The sequence below is a fragment of the Anopheles gambiae genome, chromosome X (assembly GCF_943734735.2).
Source record: "Anopheles gambiae chromosome X, idAnoGambNW_F1_1, whole genome shotgun sequence".
Classification (NCBI taxonomy): domain Eukaryota; kingdom Metazoa; phylum Arthropoda; class Insecta; order Diptera; family Culicidae; genus Anopheles; species Anopheles gambiae.
The window spans coordinates 3,443,628-3,454,177 of record NC_064600.1 but is presented as its reverse complement, the minus strand read 5'-3'; the positions used below and the strand labels follow the sequence as shown (position 1 = coordinate 3,454,177).

General features: G+C 56.8%; 1 protein-coding gene across 7 annotated transcripts in view; it reads right to left on the bottom strand.

The window, feature by feature from the left end:
• Positions 1 to 347: 347 nt before the first annotated feature.
• LOC1272059 (uncharacterized) overlaps positions 348 to 10,550 on the bottom strand; it is a 46,832-nt gene continuing 36,629 nt past the window's right edge. For all 7 annotated transcript variants that reach the window (XM_566191.5, XM_061657106.1, XM_061657112.1 and 4 more), the window contains one exon: positions 348 to 8,032. In XM_566191.5, the coding sequence (XP_566191.5) occupies positions 2,312 to 8,032 (5,721 nt within the window). In that variant the 3' untranslated portion in view covers positions 348 to 2,311. The remainder of the gene's footprint in view (positions 8,033 to 10,550) is intronic.

Sequence of the window (10,550 nt, the reverse complement as noted above, 5' to 3'; positions counted from 1 at the left end):
AATGGGTTTAATATGTATATGTTTTTGTCCGGAAGCCAGCGAGCGCGGAACTATATGATACTCCTGTGTCTCGCAAACAAACAAACAAACAAAACGCCACGTGTAATCGGGCTCCTCCGGCGCGTTCCGGCGCGTTACTAGAGCTGGGCAAATAAATTCTTTTGAATGAACGAAAAGAACGTTGATGTGTTTTTTTTTTGGAGTGCAATTACGAGAAGCAAAATGTTATTGGATTTTTTGTTTCACAACAACTCTACAGTTACAACCAATTTCCCCATTTCTCAATATTCAAATGGCGCCGCAACCGGCCGCGCAAAGTAATGAAAATTAATCCCAAAACGCAACAATTATTATCATTTTTTTCTGTAAATAGTGAAAGGTAATATTTTATTATTCATTTATATTACTATTTGTTTCCAACGCGCCCACACACACACACACACACACACACAACAACAACGTTGTGGAGCGGCGTGTATGATGATGGGCGCGTGTGGTTGTTGTTTTATGCATTTTTTTCGATTTAAACGTTATAAATCTTACATTTTGTGCGGCGGCGGGTGCGCCTTTGCAACGTCGTGCTGAAACGTTACATTGACACAAACACACACACACACACACAGACACTTGTGGGATGAATTAGGGGGCGGCTGTTTCTAAAAAAAAAAAATACAAAAAGACACACAAATAAACAAAAAAACGTTGCTCGCGCTGGAAGCATTGTTGGAATGTTTTAAATTTGAATGTTACAATAATATGCGCGTGTTTTTTTTTTTAAATTGCTAAATGGAAGAAAAGAGTGGGTGGCAAGAGAGGGATGGTATGGGGGGGGGGGGGGGGATATGGACAACAAAATGTTATGGGGGAGTATGAAATAGAACGGGGCAGGAAATTGGTTACCACTGTTGCTAGCCGAATACTTATCTTAGCTTTTATTTAAAATTACTTTCCACCCCACGGGCTTTGTTCTCAGGGTCGCCTCCCTTTGCCACCCTTCCCCCGTTGTGTTGGGGGAAGCTGCGGGAAAGGAAGCGGAAGTTTAAACGCGTGTGTTTAAGCGTTAAAATAAAAAAAAAACGGAGCGATCAACTAATGCTAAGTACTATTATATCGAGCAGTTTTTTCCGCCCTTCTTTCTTCCACTTTCGAACACTACTCCTCCGATCTTAGCCCCCCCCCCCCCCCCCCCCCCCCGCAATACTCCCTTCTGTTGTCAGCCAGCCGCATTTTCGCGTGCGGAGGACGAGACGATGGCACCGAACCGAATCCGCTGGCGAGATTCGATCATCAATTCGGCCCTGTTCGGCCACTATTTTTTCGAGCACTGTTTGCGCAGCGCCCGCAGAACGCCCATCCCACACAATCCCTTGTGAAGAAACCTCCGGGGCAAAGAGTTCACTGTTGCTCCATCCTTCCCCTTTGCGCACCCCTTCTTGTCGCTAAGGAAAATTAAAAAAAAAGAAGGTAATACTATCCCTAACTTACTAGCGCATGTACTTAAGCTACGCGTGTTAAAAGTAGTAAACGTAAGGGGGTAAGTGTACTAAGAGGCCGCCCATTAAGTGTTATTGTTCGACAGCTGGCAGCGCTCTGACCGGTTTAAGGCGTGTGTGTATTAGAATTAAAAAATAAAATAATTATTTAAAAAAAAAAAACACCCGCGGCGCGCGCGTAGCGGAGATGGAAAAGAAGCGTCCGTCCTTCTCCATCTCCTGTGCGCGCTCCGGTCCTCTACGTGGGTGTCAAATTGGATACTTGCAACGGCTAAATAAAATCGTAAACATAACCTCGTCGCGGTGCGCGTTTGGTCGGAAAAAGGACGCGCAGGTCTTTTCCCCAGTGATTCCCACCACATGATACAATACACACACACACACACACACAGACATCGTCTGTGTACCGCCCCACTATTGCTTTTTTTAAGGTTAGCTCAACGCAGCAGCACAGTGCAGCACCGAATTAAAAAAAAAAAATAATATTAATACAGCAGCACTCCATCGAGGGCTGGTTGCCGCGCTTCATTTTGTTTTTGATTTGTTTTTGCATTTCTAAGTTATCACATTCAGGCGGACACGACAAACAGGCGAGGCAAGAGAGCCAATCCTCTCGCCACCGACGGACGGCAAAAAAAAAAAAACAATTGGTTTACAACCAATTGCGTGTTTTGGAGCGTTCTGTTCCCTCGAGTGTCTCGAGCACTATTTTCCAACAGGTTTGTTTCCAACAGGCACTATGTTCCAACAGGTTTGTTTCCAACAGGCACTATATTCCAACAGGTCTCCCGGGAGGCAAGTGTCTGGGCCGTGGACTATTACCGGCGGACCGGCATCTGGAAGCGGGCAAGATACGTCTCGCAGTCGCTGCAGTAGATGGCGGGCAGGATGCAGTGCTTCTTCCGGCAGAGATTGCACTGGACCGCCTTGGCGGACGGTTTGACGATCGCGCTCCCGTTCCCGTACGTCGTCGCGATCGGGACGACGCGGGTCGGCAAACCGACGACATTCTGCTGCTGCTGCTGCTGCTGTTGTGCGTCCTGTAGCTGTAGTTGATAGTGCTGCTGCTGCTGCTGCTGCGGCTGACATCCGTTGGCAGACGGGGAAGGTGACACGTTCGTACCGGGCGACCCGTCCGGACCGCCCCCCTTCGTGCCCGGCTCGAAGCTCACCTTCTTCTGGATTGGTTTCGTCTGCTGCTGCTGTGCGACACTATTGCCGAGACCTAGAAGCTGCTGCTGCTGCTGTTGGGTCATGAGCCCCATCGAGGGCTGCTCGTGGTAGAGGTTGTCGTACCCGAGCGGCAGTGGGACGCGCTGGTAGGGTGAGCTGGACTGCTGCTGCGTGTAGGAGGGCATCGTGGTGACTCCACCATTGTAGCCGGCAGCGCTAGTGAGCTGCTGGAGCTGGTGCTGCTGTTGTTGGGGCGTCGTCGTCGTCGGCTGCTGCTGCTGGTAGGCGTTGAGCGGTTTCGGCGGCTTCTGGTAGACATTGGGCAGGGTGTGGCCGTTCGGGGGAGTGGGCCGCATGGTCGCTGGCGTTACACCGCCCAGCTGCTGGTGCTGCAGCAGCGTGGCAATGTTCTGACGCAGCAGCGTGTTGGAGGCCGGGCTCGTGTTGGTGGTGATGGTGGTCGGCGACGCCGACACGGTCTGGTAGCCACCGACGGCATGCTGCGGTGGTGGTCCACTACCAGCCCCACCGTCTCCCAGCAGATGCGGCACGGTCATGTACGGTGAGGTTAGCTGGGAGGAGGAGGAGCTGTTGCGCCCGTCAAAGCTAAGCTCGCTGCCCGTGTCGCTGCCGTAGAGTCGTTGCTGCTGCTGCTGCTGCTGCTGTTGAAGCTGCAGCGACATGTTGGGCGGCACGCCGTACAGTGAGGGCGTCGCCTTGGTCGTCGGCATAGCCGCACTGAACTGATGCGTCTTGAAGATGGTGGCGTTCGCTGGGATGGAGGAGTACTGCTGCTGCTGCTGCTGCTGCTGCTTGTAGCTCTCCAGCTCGGGGCTGCTGTTGTTCACCGCACCGTAGTACTGCTGCTGCTGCTGCTGCAGCTGGCGCTGTATCTCCAGGTTCTGCTTGTGCATGTCGGCCGCCAGCGAGTAGACTGGGGCGCCGGGCGGCGTCGGCTGCTGCTTGAGCTGCTGCGTCGGCGACGGTGCCTTGATCGGGTGGTACGTAATGCTGGTGGACAGTGTCGGCAGCCGTTCCGGCAGACCCGCGGCAGGAGCCACCGACTCGCCACCGTTGCCCGCGGGCAGCAGTACGCCCGGCGTGACGTCAGCATCGGTACAGCCGACGGCGGCCGCTGCCGCTGCTGCGGTGGGGCCACCACCACCACCGCCGGCTGTCCGCAGCACCCGCTCCAGGATTGGGTTCGGGATGAACCCGTCATCCTCGTCCTCGTCGGCCGTCGCCACCAGTATGACCTGGTCGCAGAACGACACGCTCTTCTTCTTGGTCCGGCCGGCCGCCGGCAGTACGTCCGACTTGCTGGCCGCTGCTGCTGCTGCTGCTGCAGCCGCCGCCCCATTGTTGAGCGTCTGCTGGACGACCTGGTTCAGCATCTCCACCTCCCGGATCTCCTCCTGTATCTGGCTCTGGGCGATGTCGTACCGGGGCTTGGGCAGCTGCATCCGGTACACCATGCCGATGTCGCGCGGGCAGTCGACCACATCCTCGCCGCTGCCGGTGGAGAAGTCTGCGCTGGGCACGGTGTCCGGCGCGTCCGTTGCGGCTGGTTGCGGTGGTGGCGGCGGTGGAGGTGTTGAGCGAGCGTTCGCTTTCTGCTGCTGGTCGGCGAGCAGCAGCCCGCTCATGCCGGTGCGCACGTTCGGCGGGTGCGCTGCCGACTGCGACTGTAGCTGCTGCCCGACGGAGAGCTTGATCTGCTCGAAGCGTGAGGCAAGGTCGCGCACGCTGCGCTGGTCTCCACCGGTCGCGGGAGGGCCGGCCGGGAGCTTCGGCCCTTGCTGCTGCTGGGGTTGATATTGCTGCTGAGCGGGCGACACCTCCCGGCACTGTTGCTGCTGCTTCAGTGCGAGCTGCTTCAGCTGCAGCTCCTTCAGCCAGATCTCCGAGCGCGTGGTTTCGTTCAGTATTTCGCTCGTGCTGATCGGGTTGTTCAGGTTGTGCTGCTCTTGGTGCTGCTGGTATTGCTGCTGCTGCTGCTGCTGCTGTTGAAGTTGCTGCTGGAGCTGCTTCGCCTGCAGCTGCGCCAGTATGCTGGTCGTGTTCTGTATGCCCGTCTGCCCGGAGCTGTGGGACATCATCATCATCATCATCGGCGGCTTGCCCTGCCCACCGGTCGTCTGCAGGCTCTGGATCTCGCTCAGCTGCTCGTGCAGCGGCTCGAAGTCGATTGCTGGCGGCGGTGGCGGAAAGTCCTCGCTTGCCTGCCGCGAATGGCACGTCGTCGACGGTGGGCTCGGGTACGGTGGCAGCTCCAACTGCTGCTGCGGTACCTGCTGCTGCTGCTGCTGCTGCTGCTGGTAGCGGACGATCGAGTCGACCTCCTCGGTGGGCGGCGGTGGCGGCAGGTCCTGCGGCTTCGCCGGCGACTGCTCCTGGTGCACGACCGCACAGGTGGTGATGATGGTTTGGCACGAGTCCTCGCTCATGCTCGTGTTGGAGCTCATCGTGGAGAGGTTCGAGACGTTCGCCTCGTGGAAGGGCTTGATGCCGGACGGTGGATGGGCGGCCGCTGCCGCCTCCGTGACGTACTCGAGGTGCCGCAGGTTGACCCCGTTCAGCGGCAGCTTCTGCATCTGCAGCATCGAGGGCGAGGAGGAGGCGGAGGAGGAGGAACCGTACGGAGCTCCGTTCGGTTGATGCTGCTGCTGCTGCTGCTGGTGGTGCTGCTGGTGGTGCTGCTGCTGCGACGCCCCTGCCGTACCACTCGAGACGGCGCTCAGGGCCGACCCGATGCGTACGGGCGGTGGCGGCGGCACCTTCGGCACGGACAGCGACCGCCCGCTGCCGTGGAAGCTCTTGCGCATCAGCTTGCTGCGCTCCAGGTTCGGGTTCGTGTTCGAGATGGGATGGTAGTCGAAGTGGCCCTCGGACAGGTAGCCACTGTTCGCGTTGTCCTTCGCGCTCACGCTCAACCCGACCGCACTGTCGTCGAGCGAGGCGCCGTGCAGCGCCCCACCGGCCGGCCCGCCCGCCCCGCCCGCTCCACCCTTCCCCTCCAGCAGGTCGGCGCCCTTGCCGGCCGGGTCGCAGCCGGGCCCGCCCGACCCGACCGCCTCGGTCAGGTCCGGCATCGACCGGTTCTTGCGCCGGATCAGCCCGCCCATCAGCAGCTTCCGCCGGATCTTGTGCTGCTTCTTGCCCGACTTGGCCTCCTTCTCCTTCCGCTCGTTCGCGTCCTTCTCCTCCTTGTGCTTGCGCAGCGTGTCCTTCGCGTTCACCAGCCCCGGGTCGGCGAGCGCCTTGTTCCGGTCCTCGCTGCGGCTGCGCTTCTCCCGCCCCTCCTTGCCGTCCTTGTCGGAGGAGGAGGAGGTGACGCGCGCAAACAGGCTGCGGCTTTCCCGCTCGCTGCCGCCCGCCGGGCCGCCCGCCGCCGCCTTCAGATCGACGGCCGGTTCCGGCTCGACGTGCTCCGCCTCGATCAGCTTCAGCGTGACCTTCTTCTTCGGCAGCGTGGCGTAGATTTCGATGCTTTTCGAGGGCGACGCGCTGGCGGTGTTGCTGGTGCCGGCGCCCGCCGTCGTACCGGCCGTCGTCGAGCCGGCCAGCGCATGGTGATGTGGGTGGTGGTGGCCGCCGCCCGCCGCCAGCAGCTTTTCCTTGCTGTTTTGCCGCCGGTGCTGGAGCGCTCCGCCGCTCGTCAGCACGTGATACTGCTGCTGCTGCTGCTGCATCGTTTGATGGTGGAGGTGGAGCTGCTGCTGCTGCTGCTGCTGCTGCAACTGTTGCTGCAGCTGCTGCTCCTTGATCATCTCCCCTCCCTTCTCGATCAGGATGCGCCGGTTGAGCGAGCGGGCCCGCATCACGCACGTGTTGTGCTTCATGCGCGCGAACGTCATCGTGTGCGGGTTGCTGTAGGGGGCGTCCATCGCCGCCCGCGCCTTGCTGGCGGCCGCGTGGCACAGCACCAGCGCCGTCTCGAGATCGTGCGCGTCCTCGAGCAGGCGCGACTTCTCCAGCAGCTGGTCCGCCTCCATGCACAGCTTCTCGCAGTCGCCGGACAGCACGACCGAGTCCGGTATCTTGACCGCCGCGCCGGCCGCGGACAGCAGCAGCCCGGCGGCGCTCGGACCGGCGCCGCCGCCACCCCCGCTCGGCTGGTGCTTCGACGGGAAGGAGTCGGTCGACGAGAGGGAGTAGGAATCGTAGCCGGCGTCGTAGAACTGGGCGGCCCCGTGCGTGCCGAGCCCGGCGGCGCCGGCCGAGTTGTTGGCACGGGTTGGGCTGGCCGGGACGCTGCCCCCGACCTGGCGCTTGCCGACCAGGTACAGGTACGGATTGTCCAGCGTGGTGGAGGAGGAGGAGGAGGCCGAGTTGCGGTCGCCGCTCCAGTTGCCCGAATCGCGCCGCCGCGGCTGATTGAGATGGTCCGGCATGGAGAGGCCGTCGGGCGAGGAGGCCGTACCGCTGGAGGAGGACGGTGACACGTTCGGCATGCCCACCGAGTTGGGGGGGACGCCATTGTAGCCCAACTGTTGCTGCTGCTTGGTGGGACCGTTTGCTAACACTCGCAACTGTTGCTGCTGCTGCTGCTGCTGTTGATGTTGCTGCTGCTGCTGCTGCTGCTGCTGAAGGTCGTGAGCCGATGGGAAGATTTTGTCCTGTATCACGGACAGGTTCTGGTACTGCGCGCTCAGCACATTCTGCACCGCCTTCCGGCTGATGTAGTGCTCCTTCCCTTCGCCGTCCTCGCCGGCCGCCGTGTTGGCCGGGCCGCTCGTGCTGCTGCCGTTCGCCGACGCGAATATTTTGCTCTGTATGACGGTCAGATTCTGGTAGTCGCAGATCGGCAGGGCCCGGTTCGGGGTGGGTGTGATGGCACGCCGGACATTCGAGCCCATCGACGCTTTCTCCGGGCTCGGCGTAACGGCCCTGCGATGCTGGGCGAGGGTCGTCAGCTCCTGCTGATGTTGCTGCAGCTGCTGCTGCTGCTGCTGCTGCTGCTGCAGTTGCTGGGGCTGGGGCAGTGCGTACAGCAGCAGCAGCGGTTGGTAGCGACCCCGGGAACACTTCTCGACGACGCCCTCCCAGCTCGGGCCGACCTCCTTCACGTTCGCGTCGTCAAAGTACACCCAGACGCGCAGCTTCGTGTGAAAGAAGAAGGTGGTGTAGTGCTTGCCGTAGTACGACACGACGCCCACCAGCTCGTGGTGGACGGTTTGGGCCCACCGGTGATCGGACACCTGCTGGAACACGTCGCACAGCCGCAGGGTGGTGCCGATCGCTTTCAGCACCGCGTGCACCTGGTCGGCGGGCGGCCGCTCCGAGTCCCACACGACACCGATCGACACGACGTCCGGCCGGTTTAGCAGCGCCCGCCGGATGCCGATCTTGGCGCCGCACGCACTCTGCAACGAAAAACGGGGAGACAGTGCATGAGCAAAACGAGGGTGTTAGGGGTGTGATATATGCAGTTTTGTCGCGTGGGTGCCACCACACTAAACCGTGCTCTAGTGTTGTTATTTTACATGCACATCGACGCGTTTCTAGTGCGATTCGCATAAAGTACAACGAGTTGGCGGTTGCTTTGACAGGTAGAGCAATTACAGTTTGTCCAAGATCGTTTCATGCGTTGGCTAGTTATGCGCTTAATGAATAGCAATAGGGCACGGCATAAACCTGTAGGCTTTTAAACTGCGTAGGCATAGCGATCGTCCCGCAGTGTTGTGGTAAGCACCAAGTCTGTTATACAACTGGTTGTGTGTTCTAATCCCAACCATAAACTGAATTAGAACATTTTAATAGTCATGCTTATTGCATTGGTTCAATAATGTCATACATCCGCATAACCAAGTTTACCGAAAGATGACAATTTTCAATGTATATACATATATATATATACACACACACACACGCATGTTTAATGGTTAAAAAAGATGAATTGGAGTTTGTTTACATTTTTGCAGACTGAAATGATTTAGGCTTAGAATCTGAATCTAGGGTCTAGTGAGTCGTTTTTATTTGGAGTTTTGACATGAATGTACTGCAAAACAACTTGTAGAACTCCAACACAAAAACGTCAAATTCAAAATCAGACACTGATACACCATCGCTAATTAGCGTTTAAAATTTAATAGTTATGTCTACAAATATTCCAAATAATATCCTAGAATCTCTGTACAACGAGACCCATTTTAGGGCAATTCCCTGAAGCTGCTTTATAGTGTCGTTGTGCTTCTTCAAAACCCTTGGTACGCTTACGCCATTACATAAAGAAGCGGGGGACCACAGCTAACAAGCCCTAAAAAGCCTCTGTGGGGGAAGCAGCAAAGTTCCGTCCGAGATACGAACACCCATACCTACGGGTAAGCATGTTGTGAAGTCATCCATTTGACAGCTGTACCACGGGACGGTCTGATCGATCGCCTCGTTAAAAAGCGTACACATTCGATCTTTGCTACCGCAACAATTAAACCTTCATATCTCACTATGGGGATTGAGAGCAACCTTCAACCGTTTCTGCAAAGCAAACTCCTTCTTACTCTAAAAAGAATGATCTCTCGAGTTAGGCTTATTTATTAGAAGAAAAAAAAGAGAACCCCATACATCGCTACAGCTTCGCTGGAAGGAGGCAGAAAAAAGCCGCTGTACCCAATGACACACAGTACACAAAGCCACCGCGTCTCTCTCTCTCTCTTATGCGTCTGATCGCAACACGGATCGACGCACATAAATCAATAATTGCGCGGCTTCCAATTCCAATACGGCTTGTAAAGACCTTCATCAAAGAGAAAAGTTAAAAGCAACGATATTTGTTTTTTTTTTAATAAACCAATACCACATCGTGTGGTACCCCAGGTCTCGTCTGGCAGCGCAAACAAAGCCCTCCGCCAGCATCAATGTAGCGCACACAGCAATTGCGTGCACTTTCCGGTGGCTCTAATGCAGGCGCTGGCACCTAATGCGCGCCACCTGGTGTGGACACGACGATCTGGTTAACCTTGGACCGCGGGGGGGAGCACAAGAGTTCTTTCGCGCTCTCTCGCGCTTACTCGATCAAAACCGTTCATTCGAAGCGAAGCGATTGGAGTGGCCAACTCTGCCCCCTTCTCTGCGCTCTTTGCGGAGTGTGCGCTTACTTGCAGGATTAATGTTATGATTTACGAGGTAGACACTCACATAGAAACACACGCGTAGATATAATGTGCGCTAGAGCAGCAGAGAGCAGGCACCGAAGGGATGCAAACAAGCGAAAGGGAAAGCAAGAGAGGCTAGCAGTACAATTGTGCTTGGATTTGCATATCGGCTGACATTATGGCCATGTTGCGCGATCATTTGCAGCCTCAACAATGGTGATCTGTCTCTACCGGGGGATGCTGCGGATAGGGGAAACTCTGGGTTCTAACTTCGGGGGAGTATGGGGGGGGGGGGGGAGGGTTTGTCATGTTATGCACGGCGACATTGACACACGCGTACTGGCGCCTGCCATCAAACAAAGAACCGCACACGCGTGAGGTTGCTGTTGCTGGTGCGCCAAAGCTATCGAATGTTCATGGCCGTGATCGGCTTAGCAGCAGCTTCTGGCTTTCCTTCGCCTGCGCGAATTATCTCCATTACTCACACCACACCGCATGACACACCTACCGCGTGTTGTACACGGATTTTTGCTACTTTCTGTTCGGAGCGACCGCGTGCGTGCACAGATGGTAGCAGCGATCGTTTGGCATCCTCACCGTTCGTTCGCATGCCAATGTTCAATGCTTCAGAAGATTGCTTTTGAAGAAGCACTTTAAACAAAATGGTAGTGGTGGGGACAAGGTTTTGAAGAACCGAGGGGGCAAGAGAGCGAGAAGTGCCCTTTCATTTCTCTTTACATTATTGCTGACATTGAAAGCGGAGACATAACACAGCATTTGCACAAAGAGA